This window comes from Mauremys mutica, chromosome 5 (assembly GCF_020497125.1).
Source record: "Mauremys mutica isolate MM-2020 ecotype Southern chromosome 5, ASM2049712v1, whole genome shotgun sequence".
In the NCBI taxonomy this organism is placed as follows: Eukaryota; Metazoa; Chordata; order Testudines; family Geoemydidae; genus Mauremys; species Mauremys mutica.
In genome coordinates this window covers 55,862,381-55,886,223 of record NC_059076.1, presented here as the reverse complement: position 1 = coordinate 55,886,223, position 23,843 = coordinate 55,862,381, and the positions used below count along the sequence as shown (strand labels likewise).

General features: G+C 42.2%; 1 protein-coding gene across 3 annotated transcripts in view; it reads left to right on the top strand.

Moving 5' to 3' along the window:
- The window catches only part of MAML3 (mastermind like transcriptional coactivator 3), a 342,237-nt gene that overhangs the window by 8,945 nt on the left and 309,449 nt on the right, over window positions 1–23,843 (top strand). Inside the window, exon 1 of one of the 3 annotated variants that reach the window (XM_045019993.1) lies at window positions 6,580–6,876. The exons of the other annotated variants lie outside the window; for them this stretch is intronic. Within the exon in view, the coding sequence (XP_044875928.1) occupies window positions 6,835–6,876 (42 nt within the window). The 5' untranslated portion in view covers window positions 6,580–6,834. Of the gene's footprint in view, window positions 1–6,579; window positions 6,877–23,843 lie in introns of those variants that run through there. 3 annotated transcript variants of the gene reach the window in all.

Genomic DNA, 23,843 nt, shown 5'->3' with positions numbered 1-23,843 from the left:
ACTTTACTGCATCACATAAAATGTATATTGACATGGGCATAGGAGTGTCTCAGCAGGTTTAATTGACATGGTGATAAAAATGGGTCCAACTATGAGAACCTTCTGTCTACACTTTGGTTCCCCTTAGCATTTACACTGATGCTGCTAAACTGGTGGTAGCAGACCTGGCCTTTGTTGTCTGCCTTTAGTATTTTCCATACAACCCCAGAATGCACAGAGTAAAAGGGAAGTTTTAGCATATGACTTTAAAAATAACTGGACTTGTTTTTTTGAACATATGGAACGTGCAGAATGTCATACTTTTCCCATAAAATGTAATTTTTCAATGTTTTCCTTAAGGGTAGGAGGGTATTCCCCATCCCCATGTTGCGATGCTCAGCATTGTGGTACCTAACTTACCACAGGAACAGCTCTGAGTTAGGTGCCTAGACTTCTGTACAATGAATGGAGAGGATAGGTGCCTGGGAACGGGATCCACAAACCCAGCAAAGCAGGCAGGAAGCTGCCTAAACTAGCCAATGGGAGATGCTAAGCCTTGCCCTCTCATGGAGATAGGCACCTAAGTCTGGGCTGCAGGGAGGTGCCTGTCTGTGCTAGTGATGCATGAACTGGGGGAAGATCGGCACCCAGCTGCCTAAGTTGTGTATATGGTCTAAAATTAAATGGGGAGGTGGACAGGGGACCTCCCTTATAACCTGTCGCCTAGTGGATAGGGTATTTCACTCAGGATGTGGGAGACCCCCTGGTTCAAGTTCCCCCGTTCCAGAAGGAGACAAGGGATTTGTCCCCTCTGAGGCAAGTGCCCAAACCACTAGGCTAGAGAGTAATTCTAACTTGTTCATTGTCCCAATTAATATTTCATTATTCAATTAAAGTGAAACAACTAATAGGAGAGATGGGGGAAGATTCACATCAGCATATTCAATATTTTAGTAGTTAGGGCATTCATCTGGGAGGTGGCTGATGCCTGTTCAAATCCCTTCACCCTCTCAGGAAGAGGGGGCTTTACCTGGGACTCTCCCAAGGGTTGCCAACCCTCCAGGATTGGCTTGGAGTCTCCTGGAATCGGCATTGATCTCCTGGTGACTACTGAAAGCAATCCGGGAAATTTTATAGGATAGTTTAAGAAAACAACATTACGTCATGTTGAGGAGGGGGAAATCTCCCAGAATAGTTTCAGTCAGAGTTGGCAACCCTGTATCTCCCACATCCTGGGTAAGTACCCTTTAGGCTAAAGTTTATAAGGGAGTGCCTCCTTGTCCCCTGAACTTGTCTGAGGGGCCCCATCTAGTAGATTGCCTCTGAGCACACTTATATGACTAGCAGCATAGGTGTCTTGAATGCCTGTCTTCCCCAGTTTGGGGTTTAGGTGCGAGATAGGCCTCCGGATGCCTATTGTGAGGTAGCAGTGCACATGCTTAGGTGGGAGATAGGCACCCAGATGCCTAGCATGAGGCTGCAGTGCATATGTCCAGAGACAAAAACTTAGGCGCTGAGTGAATTTACGTGGCAGCTGGCCAGCAGTTCTCTGGATCACAGCATTGCCTAAAAACAGGACTTAGGCCTAAACCTGCATATCTTTCTGGATCGCACCCCATCTGCTTTCATTGCCCTGTATCACAGCCTCCATCTTTTTAGCAGTGGAGGACTGAACTAAATTACTGTCAGAGTCTGTCAATGTTGCTTTAAAATTGGCTGAAGGAGTTGCTGTTAGGGTACGGGAGACTCATTCCTCCTACTTCCAGACTTCAGGCTCCTCTTCTAGTGTTCCAAGCAGCTTCCAGGCTGGAATATTTCAGGGTTTATAAAATGATTATAGCTTCATTTTCCTTCAGGCTTTAGATTAAAACAAACAAACAAACAAAATCCCTTAAACCCTACAATTAAGATTCTGTAGCTTGTCATCTTTTTGTTCTTTTTTTTTTTCCATAGCTTGGGAATATTTCATGCCTGATCATACATCCCTTAAGCAACTGACTTCAGAGTTTTCTTTGAGTAAGAACTACCAGATAGGGCCCTTACATTATATGAACCCTGGGATTTATCATTTAACACCAAAGAACCAACATATATCGGTCCATTTTGTGTGTCCCTAACATCTTTTCTCTTTTCCTTTGGGTCACATTTCTAATCCATTGTGGTATTTTAGCTCTTTCTTCCAGTGTGTAATCTACAGGAAAGAAGAAGGTGCTTATGGCAGATGACTGGCTAGAAAAGGCATTGCAGGTGTTGTGTGTCTTTAATCACTTAACGTATTTCCTTACATCCTTGTGTGCAGACCAGCACCTAACTCAGGAGAGGAATTGTAACATTTCTATACTACTTCTTTTCATGCAGTGTTGTCCTCACATATTCTCTAGTGTTTGTTTAAGACAATGACTTTTTAAAAAGTAACTTAGCTAGGAATAATTGTGGCTGAACAGCAGAAGACAAAATTTAAATTTTAACAGAGAATTTCCAAAGCAGCTTATATTTACCAGTAAAGTACGTGGTTCTGAGTGATTCTGGGTTCTGATTTCACTGTGTTCTGCTCCAATACACTATTAAGGCTGTTGGGGAAACTGTCACAAATTTTAAATAATCCCATTTGAAAAGTTTGTTTTGGCAATCTGCATCTGTAGCCATAACATATATTTTTAATTTGCATTGACCCAGGTAATGGTCACTTTGAAGACTACCGCAGGTTTACACTTCTGAGTGCAGACTTCTGTAACTGAGTGACGGCCACATTGTTTGAGCTCCAAATTGGCTAAAGCATTTCTGGCGTGTAATCCGTGATTGGATTTGAAGTAATGGTTCAAAATAATCCCTAGCTCCTTCTATTAAGGTAAATTGGTGGGCTCAGCTTGGAGTCTGTGCATTGGGAAATATGTTTGATTTGGTTCCACCAGGTGTGTGGATAGGCGTGCTACTGTTAGAATGTAATGTTTGTTCCTTCTTTGATGGCAGGAATTGTTTGTGTTACCGGTTTGGTAGGCTGAATATTTATTTATCATTCGGATTGTCGCAGCTTCACAGACCCATCTGAGAGGATTCAAGTTACAGTGTTTCACCAGTCACCACCTTGGAGGAGTTAGTTGGCACCTCTTACTAGAAGTTCAAGTTTGCTTAACTAAAGTGCTGTATTTTGAGGAATAAAGGTATTGACTTTGGTGTAATGCTCACTTTTTCCTTACGCAGTTTTCACACCGTTTTGAAAAGAGAAACGGTGAGGGGGATTCTTTGAAATAGTTATTATGCTTCTCTCTCCCATTTGATTTGTTCCCAACTTTTTCCAGTATATCTGTGCAATGAATAGGGAGGGATCCGACGAAGTGGGTATTCACCCATGAAAGCTCATGCTCCAATACGTCTGTTAGTCTATAAGGTGGCACAGGACTCTTTGCTGCTTTTAGGAAGGGAGAGGTGATCATGTGTGGGGCTGTTTCAGGAAAGAAAAGTGGTGTGAGAAAAGGGGGAACAAGAAGTACCAGAGGCAAGAGAGCAAGTGCATTGTCTGTGGAAAGGATTACAGCACAAATGCTGAGCAAATCATAATGTGAGGAATTCTTAACAAATGCTAGGATGCACAAATTCATTGTATGTAGCAGGCCATGGGTACAATAGGATCTGTGTCCTGCTGTCCCTGAGATGTTTTCTTCATTATCTGATCTTTGCTGTTCTTTTTCTCCCCTTTAATAATATTTCTGTTGTGGGAAATGCCTGCAGTGGGGAGTGATAATGGATAATGGGAGTGCTTGTGAAAGCAGAGCAGCAAAAACAAAATTGATTTGACTAGTGGCGTTAAAAGGTTTCCCCAGCCTCAGCCATTATTGTGTTAAAAATCCATGCGATTCCCTAGCTACAGACAAAGGTGGAACTTAAGACATCAGTGTATGCTGCTCTTTAAGTTGCCTTGGGCCTTTGAGTATGAGGAATAGTCTGTCCTGTTGTTAGTCAAAATACTACACAGTTTGAACAACTGGGAATGGGGGGAGGGATAGCTCAGTGGTTGGAGCATTGGCCTCCTGAACCCAGGGTTGTGAGTTCAATCCTTGAGGGGGCCATTTAGGGATCTGGGGCAAAAATAGGTCTGGGGAATGATCCTGCTTTGAGCAGGGGGTTGGACTAGATGACCTCCTGAGGTCCCTTCCAACCCTGATATTCCCCCAGTTGTGGTTAGCTTGTTTTTCCCTCCTTTTTACTGTAAAGTTCATGTCTTTTCAATTTATTGATGAGTGTATATTTGCCTACCAATCCTATTTGGCTGTAATATCTGTGCATCTAGACACATTACTGAATAGATAAGAACAGTATTCTAATATATAGGCACCCAAACAGCGCTCCATCAGAATGGCTCAATAAGACAACCTCTTTCAAACCCCCTAAAATGCTATCTATCTCAGCATCTCTGTCACTCTGCTTTTCAGCCCCCCTATTACCGACCCTAGCAAAAACCTGGAAATAAAGATAAGTCTTTGCGGACCTCCCTTGGTGATTAGGTGAGATGGACCTTTCTGGGGGAATTTAACTTGGTAGTTCAATATTTGGACAGTTTTATATAGACAGCTGGGCAGAGTGAGGTAGATTTTGTCACTGTCAGTCTGAGCAGTCGGACCTCCTGGTGGTACTGATGTAGGTATCTGTGAGAGGGAGGAGGGACCCGAATAATGATCTGAGGTCTGAGGATGGCTGAAAAGAACAACTCATTGGTCAAAGTGTAGATCATTGTCATGTTGGCCAATCCTGCTCCTCCTATGAAAAAAGAAGTTGCATTCATATTTTTCTGTTCTCTGTCTGTCTTTCTGCGAATCTGATAAACTTAGTGTGCAGTACTCTGTGATGTATAAAAAAAGAGAGAGAGAAAAGAAAAATGACTCAGCTTTTTGTCACTAAATGGGGTCAAAAGTATTCTCTCGGCTACTCAAATGCAGTCATACTGATTTATTATTTTACATGGAATTCAAAATAGCTAAAATAATTAAGAAAAGGCTTTCTGTCACCATCCCTTGGATGCAGTGCCTTGTAGTTGTTGAATAGACCACAGGACAGTGCTGAATTCAGCTTCTAGAGCTTGGGCCTTTTCATTTTGCCTTATCTCCCATCAGTTAAACTGCTGGAACTCCTCCTTGAATAGCTTCCTGTCTCTAGTGTAATTCAAATACTGTTGAAGGACAGCCCAGTCCAGTTTTATGTGAGGGATGTTTTCTGGATAGTCAGCATGAGAATTATTTAAAAGTATTCTTAGAGGGCATCTTGTGTTAACTTTGATTCCTCATGGGACAGCTGATACAGAAGATGTAAATTTTGATTCCCTCAATGGATTTCATGCAAAATGGTCATTTGAATGCTGATCAATAATACTTGGCATTAGTTAAACCAAACAAATTAGTGTTGGTCAGGTCAGAGGATTATGTTACATTTTCTGATTTGTAGAATCACTTACAAGCTCAGCAAAGAAACTCTAGTATTAGTAATACCATTGTTTCTGACACATGTCATGGTGTGGCATATAGGTTTTATCGGTATGAATTTGGGCTGGCCACATTACTCACAAGAGCCAAAACCATGACTGAGTTATGCCAGCCATGTCATATAAATGTCAATAAAACATATGTACCATATCCCACCATAATGCCTTATGTATATTCCACATCATTTTTATATTAAATCTTTTTAGGGACTGGTTTTCATACGTCCTCTAACTGTAAAGTCAGGCTGTCTTAGTTATGAGTCAAACTATACAGGGCTCTGAGGGAGAAATATAACTAATACACTTTAGAAACCTCTAAAATTATCTAAAACATCTTTTCTATACATAATCATGTTGCATATTCTCACTGGTCTAGTTGTACAAAACTCCCATTTCTCCTAATGATGGATAGCAAGATATCAGACCTTAAATCTGTTACTGGGCAAGGTCTGAATATTATTCATCTTACACCTCAGACCCATAGTGAGTTTTTGGAGAAATTCCACGTTTGGTGGGAAAGCAGAAAACACTTTTATTGCTGGTGTTTTATTGATTTATTTTTTAAAAGAAGGGACTGCAAGAAGGTGCTTAAAGGTATAGAGTGAATAGTAGTCCCAGTGGAAATGGATTAGTGGGCCAAGTGTAGGTGAGATCGTTAATGCAGTTTATCACAGGGTTCTGTCATTTATCATCTGGATACTGTCACCATAGGTGGTGTGTGTGTGTGTGTAGTTATAGGTGGAGTTGGTAGCACTGCCTGTAGTTAATGTTGCCTAATGTTTTTTAAGATCCTGTTTTCAGCTGCTTATCACTTTGCCAAATGTTAATGGTTTGGGCTGAATTTTTCCATGCCAGGCTGAATCTTTTGGGAAACTTTCAACTAACATGATTCAGCTGTTTTATGAGAATGAAATTTGGGGAAAATACATGTTTTTGCCCACATTAAAAAATTCTTACAACCATGTCTGGCATAACCATACTTTGGAGCAAGGGCTTGAAAGGTGGCATGTGGGATTTCCCTTTTGTCATCCCTGTAAACAGTCATCAAAATTTGGCCAGGTTATGAGCTTCTGAAAAAATTCAGTTTGCACATGCTCAGTAGTGACTTGTTAGAGTTGGCAGCTACGTTCTCCAAGGAGTCTCTCTGCACTGAGCATGCTCTATTCCCTCTCAGCTGGTAAGTGCTGATTGCACTACACATGCACTATTCCCACAGAGTGAATGAGTGATTTTCAGCCCTGGGGTGCAGAGCCTGAGCAGGACTTCCCTTGCAGTTGCTCCTCACAGTTCCCAGAGGCTGCAGTGACTCTGGGCACCAGAACTAAGAGTGGGGGAATGTCTCACCTGTACTCTCATTTGTCTCCCAACTGGTGCCAGGCAGCATGAAGGAGACTGAGGAAGCAGCCATGCTGGTATGCAGACAGGTGAGGAATTGGGTGGATGAGTAGCAGGAGATGGAGAGTGGATAGGAGCGGAGGGAAAAGGTGGGACAGGAGCTGGTGGGAAGCAGAGGGAGATGGAAGGTGAAGGAGGGATGACAGGAGTTTGGATTGGAGGTGATGGATAGGAGCAGAGTGAGGGTGGACAGGAGCCAGGTTTGGGGTGACTAGTAGGAGCAGAGGGGGACAGGACTGGGTCTGGGAGATAGGAGCAGAGGAGGGTAGAGACAGGCAGGGTGCACAGGGGCAGAACAGTCCATAACTACTAGAGTGCACTCCTCTGCAGAGCCTGGAATTGTATGTGATGAAGTAATTAAAGACTATATAATGGTGCATATACACAGGGGGAGGAGGTGAATTAAGGTGCTGTGGGTAACCTTAATGCTAGTATTTCCCAACTTTTGATTGCTTGACTTTGTAACCTGAACATCCTTCTAAGGTTGTTTTATTAATGTAATTTTATACATACACACACATCCTTCTTCTCCAGCAAAGAAAACTTTAGAATCAAGGTCGCTTGAGTGCAAGGCTCACCAACATAATCATGAAAAAATTAAGGAAATCACCATTTAAGGCAAACTTAATTTTCATGCCTTAGAACAGAAATGTCACACTATCCAAATTCACTCACAGATGCCTTACCTCTGCAACAAACTCCCTTGGATTTTCAGCATACAAATGTGCACAATACACACCACACTCCCCTACATTGCATACACATGCACAATTTTAATGCCAACTTTGTATTTTTCCCCATATAGAAATAACTTTGCCATGTCTGTAAATAGTATATGTTCACATAGTTATGGTAACAGTTAAGAGCATGAGTTTACATGATGTAGATTTTGGTATGGTGTGTGATTTACTATATGTTGCAAATGCTGCTTTCATGCACTTATCAGTTTGGTAGCAGTAGATTAAATCTTGACATCACCTCTGATATATTATAACAAATACATGTATGTATTTTTCAAGTGCTTTATGCCAAAACCCATGTATACATTTCTAAAATTTCTTAAATTATGCATTACCCCTTCCCCTTTGATGCATTACCCATTGTCAGAAGGAACATTCCAATACTTTCTTTTCTGTGTCTGTACATCCAGAGCTGATGCATACAATCTAGACAAGATTTGGATTTCCAACTGGAGGTGGAAGAGGGAAATTGATGATGGGTATTCTGTTTTTGCCAAACCAATAATGGTATTCAGCAGGTGAACCATGTTTTAAGTCGCTTGTAATTGTACTGTCTACTGCCTGTGTATCATTGCTCTCTTAATGGATTGATTGAAAACTGCCCATCTGTGCACCTTAGGTGCTACACTGCTAAAAAGCTAAAAGAGATTGTTCCTTTTAACTCAGGCAGTAATAGCTCTTATTTTTAGGGTATGAGGCACTGAGTTTTATCTTTGCTGTCGCTGTAAACTGCTCAAAAGCCAAGATGTGTAACAGGTTTGTTACAGATTGCATAAGGCAATAAGTGATAGTAACAATCATACCTTTCCATCAGCAGAATAAGCTTTATACTTTAGTGAATGTTGTGGGTGCTCAGCACTTCAGAAAATCAGGCCATGGGTTTAGATTGCATACTGTTATGCACCCAAGCTTGAAAAATTTTACAAAGGTGCTTTATTGATGCTTGTTGGACTTTTTATACACAAGTTACTGTATTTCAGACAATGAAATTAAACAATAGTATAATGTTTAAACTTTGTAGTTTTAATACTATTGGAAAACCCCTAGCTTTACATATACATTTCTCAAGCTGTTTTCTAATATAATTGTACGATTTCCAGGGGGTACTCAGAACCGATTAAAAGGGTATCCTACTAACATTCAAGTTTGTGGAAAGAAACTGTTCCCCTCTACTTTCCTGGCCATTCATGGTATGTTCTGTATTTCAGTTATAAGTATTTTCTGGGGATCATGTAATCATATACTATACACTACGGGATACTGGGTTAGTAATATCACTTGATTAGCTGAGCATGCCTATTACTGTAATTCCAATAAAGGATTCCTTGGGTAACGTAACATATAACAATGGACAGTACTATTTAGTCTGAAGTGATGGCAGGAGGAAAGAAATCGTTATGTGCTTATTTAAAATATGTTGAGCTACCTGTCCAAGGAATAGTTGTATTCAGTTTGAGTGAATTTAAATCATATACATTACCACTTTCGTCCCAAGCCCTATTCTCTTGAGTTAGGAGAGTTCTAGAATGGGGACAGGGTGTTGACTAAGACAGACTTCAGTTGAAGGTTGACTTCAGTCAGAGAACTTTGGGTTTGGCCTTCAACTCATGGTGTGAGCTGTAAAGGAGAATTAAACATTTTTGTTTCCCATAATTCCTGTAATCTCCAGTGTTGCAAAAACGCTTTACAGAATATTTATTTTGTTTCTTTGATGTTGATTGCTGTGTTTGTTACATGTATTATTTCTGTTCTGTTTGTTGCTGTTTTGTAAATACCAACATAAATCAATCACATATTTTTGTTACCCAGTGAATATGTTGCTTTTATAAAAAAAAGATCATTTAGCCTAATCTAGTTAATCTTTGGGAAATATTACTTGAAAGAAAAAAAGAACAGGAGGGAATCAGGGAATCTTCTGCCCTGAGGAGACAACAAAAGTGGGTGGTTGTGGCAGCATTTAAAACAAATTAATAAGGAAATTCTCTGAAAGCCATTTGTTATGGGCAGAATCCAGCACTTGTAGAAACAACTTGAGAGAATCCTTGTAGCAAATCTACAGAAATGTGGGTTAATTGCTTAGATTTCAAATATATTCTGTGGAGATTTATTATTAACCCATGCCTGCCTGTCTATTTTTGTTGAGTGTAATCTCTGTGTCTGGGTCTGTACAGAATGTAGGGGAAGACACAGTCCATGTGCTAGAGAGCTTTCAATCTAAAGCCATAGGTCAAATCCAAGACATTATGGCAAATCTAGGGAAAATTAGATTTTTGAATGACTATTGCAATGTACTGTTTTTATGTGTTTGAGATCGTGTCATCATCTGGTGCTTGGCCCAATGGAAGAGGATGAAGCATTTACTATTGCTAGCTAGAGGGAGATCTCTAGCTCAGATGGCAGAGACCTGTGTTTTTGGAGCTGAAGGAAGAAGGTTGTATCTGTTCTGTGTGTGTGTGAGAGAGAGATTTATCTAGAAATTATGTCTGACATAGGCACCACATAGATTCATTATCTCTAACTCTTCAAAGTCCAGCTATCCATACGTTCAGAATTGTTGGTGAATTCCTGTGCTACCAATAGATGTAAGATTTCATTCAGTGTAGAAATTAGCTTGTGGTGGTTTATTTTTATTAAGAGAAAGATAGTATCATAGGTGCATTATAATAAGCATATCGCTTTGCTCCAAGGTTGTAATTCATTGAATTAGAAGGTACTTCATTCGTATTTTATATATCAGGATATATTCAGCTACACTTTACGGTTCTTTAGCCTGATATCCAAATTGCTCATAAGGCAATATAATTCATAGAGAGAGAACCTTACAGCTACTAATAGGTATTTTTATGGTAAATGCATGTTTTGACAACTGGGGCCATGTTTTAATTTCCATTTGTAAAATGGACATTTGAGGAATTGGAGGTTGACACTTCTAAAAAAAATTATGTGATTGGAAACACATGATTTTGGAGGAAATGAAGACTTTTCCCAAAGGCCTGTCATGATGGCACAAGAATCCCTCCGGGTGGAACTAGCAGCAAAAAAAAAAAAAGGGGGGGGGGGGAGGGGAGAAAGCTCTGTCCCCCTAGAACAGGGTCTTACTGGCTCCTGCTGCTCAACTGTTCCCTGCCCTGATGATATGGATAGGCCTCTCTGTTGGCTGCTGCTTTGAGCAGCTGTTACAGGTTAAGACTCAGAGAATTAGGCTACATTTTAAAATTAATTTTAAGTTGTTTATCTTTGTATTGTCTTCATTTTGGCTTTAGTGGTTTCTTCTTCCTGGTTCTGCAGTGGCTGGGAGATATAGTGATCTTCCTGTGAATCTTGTATTGACGTTTATCCCTCTTTCTTGAGCAGAAACGGTGCTATGGGTGTGCTGGCAGGAGTGGTGGGATCTCTTTCCAATGATAGTAAGCTATAAGATGAAGCTGTTTTTCTGTAGGTAGGTGCAGTGTTGAGTACCAGTTCCACACAACAGAGATTAGAAGGTAGGGTTGCTAGTCCTCCAGGGTTGCCCTGGAGTCTCCAGAAATTAAAGATTAATCTTTAATTAAAGATTATGTCATGTGATGATACCTCCAGGAATACATTCAACCAAAACTGGCAACCCTGCGTCTCTGGGGATCCTAGTGGTAGCCTAATAAAATTGGTTCCATGGTAAGGGGTGGAAAATATTTGTACCCTCCAAATAGTGATAGCCCTAAGCTTTCTCTGTGGCAGCCATTTCATTTTGTTGTTGTGCTGCACAGCCCTTGAAATGTCAGAAAAGCCCAGGACTGTGGAAGTCTGGTTGGAGTGCATCCCATCATATGAAGACACTGACGGCTTGTCTACACTGGCAGTTTACAGCGCTGCAACTGTCTTGCTCAGCGGTTTGAAAAACACCCCCTCGAGTGCAGCAAGTTTCGGCACTGTAAAGCGCCAGTGTAGACAGTGCACCAGCGCTGGGAGCCACGCCCCTTGTGGAGGTGGGTTTTTTTAGAGCGCTGGGAGAGCTCTCTCCCAACGCTGGTGCCACGACTACACAGCCACGTTCGGCGGCACTTTAATCTGCCACTGTCCAAGCCCTTTTTTCCCCTATCCCCAAGGAAGAGGGATCCTGTCTCCAGAGGAACTAAGGCCTGACTATTCAATAGAAAACATGAGACTTTTCTAAAAGGTGATTTTAACCTTTATTTAAGAGATGAGAAACCTGAGGCAGAACACAGAAGGGAATCGTCTCCTAGCTAACTTTAGTATAATTTCCAGGGGGGTTCCAATCAGCACATAGTCCAGCATTTCTTGGCTATGAAGCAGCGCATCTGGATAGAACACTTGATAGAGAGTGTTCAGCTGAACTGATGTAGTCAACAAGCCCCTGTGTAATGGATTGACACTATCAAATCTTTTTTTATTTTTATTTTTTGGTCCAATCTCCATCTGCTGGTAAATGGAGATAGGTAGGCCCACTTGCTTGGCTGATGCAGGAGGACTCTGAGAAACCAAATTAGCACTTAGGAAATTATGCTTTACCTCTGTGGAGGATGTGTTCAGGTTAATTTAGAACTAATGCAGTAAACTCTCACATACCAGTTTAGGAGCCAGAGCAAAATAGGAGACTGAAGTTACTACACTTCTGTGTGTCTGTATACATTGCTCAGAGAGGCTTTCTGTAGTTGGGGCTGAAAGGCCAGGGGATTGGTAATAGAATAGGAGCCTTCCACCTCTGGGTCAAATCTGGCGCATGTAATGACTATGTATAGTAGCCTATTGCATGTTAATGATTCAGTAGTCTCAGTCCAGTTCCTAGTAGATAGGTTTCTATATTATAAAAAGATCCCGCCATCACAGTAGTTAAACAGCAGCAGCAGCCCTGTGTGACAGTCTCTTGAGAGAGGCCAAACGCTGACTGGGAATAGAGACTGAATTGCCCCCTCACCCTAGAGGTGGAATGATGTGGAGAAGCTTGCACTGTCATTGCTTGCTGGTTTGTACTGTTTGTGGCTAGAGGTGATATTCATTCGCCAGGACTGTCAAACCAGCACCTTTGATGAGCTCTAAAATTAACTTTAAAGAAAACTGGCCCATGGAGTCAGCCCCAGTCAGTAACAAGGAAACCAGACAATCAGCTTTACTGTGTCCTGGGGTGAAATGGTCAGGTACTGTTCAGTTGTATAATTTCAAGGTTTTTTTTCTTTCAGAAGACAGATAAGAGTATTCAGTCACTCAAAGGCGTGAGCTATGATGCAACTTCTTCTGTTTTTACCAAGGCACAGACAGTTCAGGTGAAGTCACATGAAGAAGCAGAGCAGCATAAGAGCTTTCAAAAATTACCCCCATGCAATTCAAAATGGTTTATTAAAGTGTATTCTGAGAATATTATGGTTGTGATAAAACCCAGAGAAAAATCCAAATATTTCAATCTGGAATTAAATCTCAGTTCCTAGGTATGACATGGATAACGTTGTTGGGGCCCATTCCTGCACTTCAGAAAATCTGTGGGATTACTACTGTGTGCAGAGAAAACCTGGTAATAATCACCGAACTCACACACCATCCTGGACATAAAAATAGCCAGATATTGGGGCTGTAAGAAGGCCTAGTAGGCAGGAGGTGATGGACACTCCCCTTATGTGCATTGCTTGTCACGCCGATAGCTAGCATATGAACTGGGGCTGAGTGTATACAGAGGACTTTTTGCTAGGTTGTGTGTGTTGTTTTTGGCTTTTACATTTAGTTAATCTTTAGCCAGTGCTAGAAATATAGTCTCACAAATGTAAAGAGAACAAGTACAAATCCCTCTAAAAAGTAAACCATCGATTAACTGAAGGCGGTACGTTCTGCTTTCCTGACAACCTGTAGGACCCCAGTGAAGCTATTGGCAAAATGTGATGTTATGTTAACAGCCAGTTTTGAAATTGGACCTGCAGATCAGTTTTTCTTTGCTGTGGACTCTCCTCCTTTATGCCCAGTTCACTGTTGCTCGTGCAGTAGCCGGTACTGGGGATAAGCAGCCCCTGTGCCACACAGTGCAGCATGTGTAGTAGCCATTTCCATATCACACGACCTTCTTGTCCGCTGGCAGTGGAGTGCAAGCCGGCAGCTACAAAGGCTGTGTATTGAATAGCCCTGTATGTCACGTGCAGGATTGAGGCCGAAGATGACATCCTGTTTCATCTGTATATTAGGAGTTTGATAACTTTCATCTGGATTGCCTTGCTTTGGGGTATTGTATCTCTAAATGTTATTTTCAGATAGTTTTTGAGGCATACATTTTAAGTGATTTGGAAGTAACTTAGGAAACTTTTGTCCATTTTATTTTTCAAACAATTAATTATTTGCAGTCCAGAAACTAAAATCTGTGCCATGTAGTAAAATGTAACTTGCAGAATAAAAATATGGCCCAGATACCTGCATTTTTTTCCTTGGGCTAAAGTCCAGCTGTTCATTGGACTGCTTTGCTCCTGCTGAGCAAACAATAAGAAAATGTAGAACATGCGCGTGCTGCCTAATGCTCTGCCTAGCATGTCCTTGCGATTCAGTGATTTCAGTGACTCCTGCACTGGACATGTCTGGATAGCAGGATGCATTTCTCTACGGTAACAGATTCAGCAGCAGCTATCAAAGAGCAAAACAGGCCTCCTCCTGTTTTTGTTTTAGAAATCTTTGCCTAAGTTTAAATACCCAAATATGGTCTGACAGTGACTTGCAGGTTCAGAAGGGCTTGTCTACATGGGAAGTTATTCTAGAATAGCTGTTCCTGGTTAACTCCATGTGTAAATGTCTTATTTCAGAATTAAAGCGCCATATTCCAAATTAATCAGGAATAGTTAATCCGCTTTAAATTCACACCCTACTTTATTCTGGATCAACTGTCATGAGTAGACAAGCCCTTAATTTACCTACACCTACTATTTCAAACAGTCCCTACCCCAAAGAGATGTAGACACATGGAGAGATAGGTCCTGCCCTGAAGAATTCACCATTTAAAACAGAGCGAAAGGAACACAACTCGCTAGAAGAGTATTTCGGTGCAGATTCTGAATACCGAAGGAAACATTGATCTGCTATGTTTGCCCCCAGAATGTTGTTTGTTGCATTATTCAGATTTATAATTGAGCATTATTTTTACCCATTATTTTATTCTGCTGTAATTTCTGAAGCATATGTGCACTGATGTAAATACTTTAATATTAGTGGTAGTTTGCAAGTTTGACTGTTTATAACACATAAAAGCAGTGATTCTGTTTCTTTACCCTAAGAGTTGCTGCCATCCTTACCTAGTAAATTAGAAAAGAGCAGCTTAAGTTGAAGGGCAAATCCACCTCGCTCCTCCACAGCCACTCTCTGTACTGGAACACCACTGTGCAGGGTGGAGTTCAGTTTGGGGAGGTAAAAAAGGAAGTCTAAATCTCCTGAGCACCACAGAACCTAACCCCATAGGGGCTCCTTTCATAACTCCAACAGCCACTGCTCCCGTCATAGTGAGGAAATAACAGTAGCAGCAACCACCACTCCAGGACTCTGTGGGGAGGATTCTCTTCCTTTTCAGCTCCATGTAACCCACCTGCTGGGAGGGGAAGTTGGAGGATTGGACCCCAAGGTTTGAACAATAGGATATTGAATTTTAGGAAGCTCAGTCTAACTTCCCTTGAGACAAAGTGGATGAGCTACTATGTTTCCCAGACCTGAGGAAGAGCTCAGTGTAGCTCGAAAGTATGGGCGGCGGGTATAATAGGCCGGGGGGAGGCTAAACCTCCCCAAACCCAGGCCATGGCCCTGTCCACATTCCGCCTCTCCCCAGAAGCCAGTGGGGGCTCAGCTTGGGCTGACGGTCTGGGGAGGCTTGGGCCAGTGCTTGGGGTGGTTTGGCCAGGGCTCCTCCAGCCATGGGGGGGGGCCTCGGGAACCAGCCAATGGGAGCCGGGGGGGAAGGGGAGGCAGTGCTTGCAGGCAAGAGCTGCGGCAGAGCTGCTTGTGCACCTCTGCCTAGGAGCCAGACCTGCTGCTGGCCACTTCTAGGGTGCAGCGCGGTCTGCAGTGCTAGGACAGGCAGGAAGCCTGCCTTAGTATCCCCACTGCACCTCTGACTGGGAGCCGGACAAGGTAAGCCCATGCCCCTACCCCAGCCCTGAGCCCCCCCAACCCCACCCCAGAACCTGCACCCCCAGCCCTGAGCCCCCCCCAAACCCACAGCCCCCTCCGGCACCCCAAGCCCCTCATTCCCAGCCCCACCCCTGCATCCCAACCTTCTGCCCCAGCCCTGAGCCCCTCGTCCCCAGCTCTGTTGGGTCACAGGCATTTTCTTCAACTGGGTCACCAGAAAAGAGATTTGAAAACCACTGTCCTATGCCATGTAGCCACACACATTCTATTTCCGACTTGTTGATGTAGCCTGTCTGATGTGCACTTGTGCTTCATTTGCTATAGTCATCAGCACAAACATTTCCTTTTGCTTCCTTTTAATCTTAATCTAGTATCACAAATACTGTACAGGGTGTTTTTCTGTCTAATGTAGATGTTGGTCCCATAGACTTCTTAGACCCATCGATGCCCACACAGTCACATTCTAAGGATTGCATTGAGTTGTGCACATACAGTTGAATTTTTACAGTTTCCCCTTTTGGGGGCCAAATCTTGAAGACCTTACTCGGGCAAAACTCCTTTGACCGTGGTGAGATGACGAAGGATCCACAGATTGACGGGCAGCAGGATCAGCCTGAATGTTTCATTTCATATGGAAGGAAATGTCAGAGGAAAATGTGTTTCAAATGCTGTTCTCCTGATGGGCTGGGCATTGTCCTTGCTCTAATGCCAGGGGCACAAATGGGGACAGGGCTTCTGGTACAAATTAAAGTAATAAACACAGCATTATATTGACTAGGATAACTTAATGATTTGATTACTTTTATTTAGGTGGGGTAGGCTATCTAACTGAGCCATGTTTCCTGGAATCCCTGTGAGATGTCTTAGTGACATGTTTTCTAACCAGCCCACTATCACTTTGGTAGTATAACTGTCCTTTAAAATATTGTCAAAATGATGGAGAAAGACAAATTGTCTGAATAGACACTGAAGTTGAAACATCCATTGTGAACCATTGGTCCATTATTTTATTCTGATGTTATGAACACAAAGATGATTTGATAGAAGAGTCTCAGAAAAGCTCTCGCTTTTACAGCTGAGTAGCAAAGCTGCAGGCATTGTAAGTGACAGAATAGTTTGTGTCTTTGTACAGGAATAATGTCCCAAATTTCTTTCCACAGCATGTAATTTAAAGGCAATGAGACTGGGTTTTGTTAGCTACTTTATTGGGATCAAAACTATGTCCAGCAACAAGAAGTTTACACTCCTTTAAGACATGACAAAGGCAAGGCTTTGGGCTGGGGGTCTGAATCTGCTCCTCATTGGCTTCAGCAGGAGTAAAGGACGGTGTGAGAATTGTTGATAATAAAAATGTCAGAGGAAAAATGTGCATGAGGAAGTGGATCTGTGAAAGGATTTGAAAGATAAGAGAGAGGGTGCTTGGAAGATTATTTTGTTTTACTTCTGTGACTATCCAATTTCTGCTCAACTGGAAAGCAAAGCAAAGTATTGTTCAGGTTTTAAACCTTTTCTGACTATTTTTGGTGCAGGTTGTGTGTCTTCTGCTACGTTTGGAAAGTGACTAGCACATTGTGGGTGCTACCTTGCTGTGAATAAATAATAACAACACTGTTTCACTGATGTAGAGCTCACGGAAACAAAGGCAAGAAACCTAGAAATTGAAGTTGTGTTCATCAGGATCCATGTGACTGACTGAAAATAACGCTGTGTTCTATGATTGTACAATGTAAAGCACCAGATAGCATTATTAGGAGAAGTGCTATGTAAGTCTACATTAAACTTATGACAATAAAGTCTATGGTGCTGACAGCTCAATAGTCCACTGAGATCTACTAACAAATGTAGTCAACACTTATTTCTTTTTGTAGGCAAAAGGTTTACATTGACTCAGGAGCAGACTTCTCCCATTTAAGTGTGTTTCAGGAATAATTTTAGGACAGTTTATAAATGGTAATATCTTTTTTTTTTTTAAAGAGAGAATATTCTGACCATATTGGAGAGTGCTTATCTGGAAGCTATTAATTAGAACACGATGACAGTTGATCATCAGACATATATGAGAGAGAGCATTTGTCTCAGACTTTCATACATAAAGATAGAAATTTGGTGTAGAACAGTTTTAATAATAAAAAAAACCCCAAATTTACTTTTCTCTCTGGACATCGAAATTGGGAATAAATTAGCAAATCTGGGCTGTGACCAACCTTTCATTTCTGAACATGGAAAAAGATCAAATACTAGTGGACTAAAAATACTACTTCTAAAATTGGACTGTGGGAAAAAGATGGGAAAGTGATGAAATGCAACAGATTAGTGTAGCAGCATTCGTGTAGCTAGGTCTCCTTTTCTCTGTTCATTTCTTATCCGAACACAGACAGATGCATCTAGCCTTATATTCTTTATAATAGCCTGACTTCGCACAAGTCTTATGTATGAGATGAAGCCTAAAAAAAAATTAGCCCTTATTAGTTCTTCAATAGGAAATGAAATACAATATCTAATGGAGGAGCATAGAGTGGGAATAGACAGCAGTGCATCATGGTTTGTAAGAAACATCTGCAGGATGTATTTAGCTGCAGCTGGAATGCAAGCAGCATGAGACCCAAATCAGACTTCCATTCATGAGAAACTGAAAGTCTGTGCACCTATCCAGAACATTTGGGGCAAATTCTACTGCAAGTTTCACTGTTATAAATCCAACCAGAGTAACCCCATTAACTTCAGTGGAGTTATTCTAGATTAACTATGGTGTAACTAAGAAAAAAATTGCAATGAGTTAGTTGTCAGAAACTATTGCAGAATTTGTTGGAAATTTGGAGACTTCAGTTAAAAAGAAATTCATCCCTTGATTCTGATACTCACATTAACTCCCAGGTGATCTGATTTAAGGCCCTGCTCCTGCACAGACTTATGTAACTTTGTGTACTGTGAGTAAATCCCATTGATTCAGGAGCAGCCTAGTCATAAGAGCCCAACTGTGCGCGTTCCAAATGTACCTGAGATTCCGTGGGGCTTCTCATGTATGTAAAGTTACTCTCCTACTTAAATCTTTGCAGGATTGGGTTCTAATACAGTAGCACTACCGGGAAGTAGGAGAATGCATTAGAATGCAAGTATAACACTGTTATTAAACGAGAGGGAGTCTGTTAGTAGCATATGACTTCCATGAAATGGGGTGGGAGGAGGGCAGAAAAGAGACTTATTTATAGATTTGTAGGGTTATGTTTTTTCAGGTCCATAGTTTGCAGTAACTGACAGACAGATACACAATAGATTGTGGGGTGGGTGGGGTGGAGTAAAGAAAAGGTGGAGTTGGTAGTAGCTCCTTGTACAAGACTTCACCTTACTTGGAAGTGGGTCTTTTTTCATATGAGGTATCTGTGGCAACCTGTAATTTAATACTGTTCATTACTCATTGGCAAAGACACCCAATTCCATGTTGTAGGCATTTCTCTTTAGTTAGCTTTTAACTTCTGGAGACATATTTGATTATGATTTGTGTCTCTTTTTTCCAAGTAATTATTAATTTGCTTCTCTAAACCAGCTAATGATAGTTTTAGTTGATGGTAAAGAAATGGTCATTGCTATTAGCAAGAGCTCTTCCTTGTCCATGTGAGAAGGAAGAAACAAGTACTGCTAAAATGCTACCCATGTGGGCATCTGTCAAAAGGCTTCCTGTAAAACCTTAGTTGTTGCTTTTTTTAAAACAACACACTTTACAATCGCCTTCATTAAAACATCTCATTTCTCAGCTACACAAGATGATCAGCGTAGCCAGGGATACTGTGCCCATCATGGGTGAAACAAATTGGGAGGAAATTATAATGAATATGTCCCCACCCACACCAAGGCCCCAGTTCTGCAAGCTGAACCATCTGGGCAGCCCAACTGACTTCAAGTCAGCCTTTGTGTAGACAGACTCCCACAGGTTAGGGACCTAAGAAAATACCTGTGTTGAATGAGAACTTAAAAAACCCAAACAGTGACCGATAGCCGAGGTTATACATGTCTCCAAGTTCAGAGTGGACTAGGCAAAACATGCCAAGCCTATGTCTTCTAACTTAGCTAGTTTCAGTATTTTGGGATCCTTTCCAGAATATGTTTTCTTAAATGATTACCTTTTAAATAAATACCTTTTTTACCTGCTCCACATTGGCCATCAGGCAGAGTATGTTTAACTTGTGTTAAATAAAGCCTTTTTTTAAAAAAAGCTTCAATTCATATAAATATTTTGAGGGCCCAATCCTTCCTTCTGTTGCACTAAAAATGGATAGGAGCAACTTCAGGGCACAATCAAACATGCCTGAGTCACTAGGGGACTTGCCAATACAAGTGGCTAACTAGAGAAACAGGGTGGCCGGGGGAGGCGGAATGGAATCTGCAGAAGAGCCCAGCAGATAGTACCAGTACGAATACAGGGACTGGCAATGTATATATACTCTGAAATAGATCTCAAGAGTCTTATTTTCTACATTAGGCATATGCAGGTAAAAATAAATAGTGAATAAATAATTACATGAAGAAAAATGCACTTGCAATTGCATGCTTAGGAAATGCATGCCAGAACTGCAAAACTGGATATTTTTATGGACAAATATCCAGCTGAATATGTAACTAGCTATTTGTGAGCCCAGTTACTGGATGGTTTGTGCGGGTATGGTCACATTAAGTGTGCAAATACACACACACACACACACACTCATACTCTGACAACTTAATTGCACACACATGATTTTGAAAAGCAGGCTTCAAGTCCCAGATTCTCCCTTTCAGGGCACACTCAGAATCCCTGCACACCTTCAACCCCCCTTCTCCATTGTCCTTCAGCCCTGGGTGCAAGGGAACTCCTCACGGGGATCCATACACTTGTGGAAGAGGGGGTGCAAGATGTGCCTAAATACACATTGTAAATGTGTAAACCCTGTGGAGCTTATGACTTGTGTTAGCTATTTCACCAAATCAAATAATGGAAAATCTATACATCTGAGGTTAATTAGATCAGGTTCACAATACATAATATATTTATGAAATTGGTAAAACACTGAATATAAAAAATCATATAGCTCTCATTTTCATCATACTTAAAGAGGCGATGGTTTTGAGATTGACCATGCATGTTTGCACATGTTGAAAAATATCTTTTCTGTAGTGTATGTATGTAATCATCCATACACCGCAATGCTACAATCCTTACCAGATCTAGGAGTGAGAGAATATTTTGGCCTATGTTAATGGTAAAACATCCTGCTCTATGCTATGAAGTTTGGATGCAAGGAGGCTTACATCAACCTAACTAGTTGTGCATGCATCTGCACTTAAATTTGTCCCGCACTAATGTCGGCTCTCCATAATGCCATCCCCGAGTGGTGGTGAGTCATGGTCAATGTACTGAGGTCATTGCAGCACAGATGTAGATACTGTTACCGGTGCCAACCCTAACAATCCTCTAGCAGCTATTCCACAATGCCTGACAGCAATAGCTCTGGTCGCAGTTGTGAACTTCACTGTGCAAGGGTCAGGGAAATTGGAATCCTGTCCTCCCCTTTAAAATCCCATATATTTTTGAAGTGCCTTTTCCTGATTGTCCATCTTGGCGAGCACACCTAGCATCTCTGCACTGTTGTGTGAAAATGCCCAGCTGACCATGCGGGCTATTCTCACCAGCTTGGATTAGACAGGAGATATTGACCCTTGGGAAGAAGAGGCAGTGCAGGCACAGCTACAGACCAGCCATAGACACATGGACATTTATGAACAGATTGCATGGAGGATGCAGGACAAGGGGTATAACAGGGACCAGTAACCATGATGTGTGAAAGCATAGGGGCTGTGGCAGGTATACCAGAAGGCCAGGGAGGCAAACAGTCTATCTGGTGCAGAGCCTCTGACCTGCCACTTTTGCAAAGAGCTGCCTGCCATAGATCCCATCATCGCCCTGTACACCTGGAGGTTCCATCACATGACATACCTTTTAATTAAAGGTTAATCTTTAATTCCTGGAGACTCCAGGGCAGTCCTGGAGGGTTGTCAACCCTAGTGTGGAGACCGTGGAGGAATCCAAGCCAAAGGCCCCTGGCATTAACATCAAGGAAGAGGAGGATGGGGAACCTGTGACTGGGGGGGTCCAGCTGTGCCGTGAGCCAAGACCTGTTTGAGACTCCACCACAGTCCAGTCAGTCCCGGGACTCAGGAAGGGACGATCTCAGTGCAGGGGAAGGATCCTCAGGTAAATATGTACATTTATTTACCATTATACTGATATTGCCCCCAATTTAGCGTTTCATTAATTTACTTGTACAGAAGAGGTAGCAGTACAGCAAAGAGAGGTAGAGTTGTTATCTGCTTTTCATTTCCCGCTAGAGTTAGGTAAGGGTGGGGACCAGGCAGACCAGTTAGTTTATTACACAGGGATGTCCCTTGAATACTCCTGAGAGATCGGGATGAAACTTCCATGGAGGTTCTCTGCAATCCTTTCCCGGAGGTTTCTAGGGATGGCAGCCTTATTTCTTCCTTGGTGGTAGGACGCTCTCCCGCTCCAGTCAGCAACAACTTTGTCAGGCACTATTGCAATAGACAGGCTAGTAGCATAGGGGTCTGTCTGGGTCGCTTCGGGACACCAGCAGCAGCTGTGCTCTCTGTGCCTTTGTTACCCTCAGAAGTGCAATGTCAACTAAAATCACCACCGCCTATTGAAAATTGTACCAATATTCAGTGCCATTGTGCTGTTCTCATAGTTTCATGCAACCGAGCAAATCCCTCCTCATTTCCCTCACCTCTAGTGGCCAGGCTCACCGTGGCTGGTGCAGTGAGTGGTGCCGTGCACAGGAACTCCCAAGCAGGAGTGCCAATGAACAGGTCTTGTTTAAAAGTTTAGGGGAGCAAGGCCGGGGAGTTGTGAATCTTAACTTTCGCTTTCTGTTGTGACTATACTGACAATGGCAGCTCTGTGGGTTTTATCTGTGGCTGCTGCTGTTGCGGCCTTATGGGGTTCCCCCTCCATGCCAGTGGAATGCCTGAGCCAGATAAGGAGGGGAAAGGAGATGACTTGGGATGACAGGTTCAGCAAGATGCTGAAAGTCAGTACTGCATGTGACCAGAAAAGAGAGCCTAGAGGATGAATATTGCAGACTGTATAGAGAGGAAAGAGCAGACAGGAGACAGGCCCAGGAAACCCAGCAGGCAAAGGAGAGGGAGATGCACCAGGGCATAGTGGGGCTACTCTGGAAGCAAACACAGATGCTGCAGCCTGTTGTTGACCTACAGGTTCAGTAATGACAGGCTTGTCTCCCTTTGCAGTCCATGGAGAACTCCAGTATAGCACCTCCCTGCACACCCCCTCAACTGCCACTTGGCGTGGCGGCCACATCCCCACCACTCCACACGGTGAACATTAAGGACAACTGCGGCGTCACATACATTGACCTGTGAGAGCCATGGCTGATGTATGTGTAGCTAAAATGGACATGAATATTCCTTCCCCTTATTTAAGCTCTGTTCCATAAATTTATTAAGGTTTTAATGTATTTACTTTTAACTTGCACAACAGTTTTGGAGTATTTTTGTTACTCAATAAAACTCTATTGGTTGGAAAGTAATTCATCTTTATTAGTTCCCAATCTATGCTACAGAATGCCTGGAGGTCGTGAAAGCACCCACTTACTTGTTCTTGTACACTGCGCCGCAACTCAGAGGCTCAATGACACACAAAGTGTAATAATCATAAATGTACAGCAAGTACCACAGAATTAATAGGGGCATTGTCAGTGTTATATTCATTGATGTTCCCCAAGCACCACACACTTCCTAACAGGCTCCCAAACTGCAGGGCCAGGTAGAGCACAGTACACCACAATGCACTTCTGTGGCTCACTGTTAAAGGGCTCTTTGAAAGCCTCCCTGTGCCGTATAGTTCTGCACTGAGCTTTTCTTATAGCCCTTGTATCTGGCTGTCCAAACTCAGCAGACAACTGCTCCACCTTTGCCCTGGTGACAATTTCCCCCCCCCTTTGTTTCACAGATATTATACAGGACACAGCAGGCAGCTGTAACCATTGGGATACTTTTCTTGCTGAGATCCAATCTTGTGGGTAAACACCACCAGGTCCTTTCATTCTGCCAATTCTGCTGTCATTTGGTACCTGTTGAGCTGGTAGCTGAATCTTTCCTTGGTGATG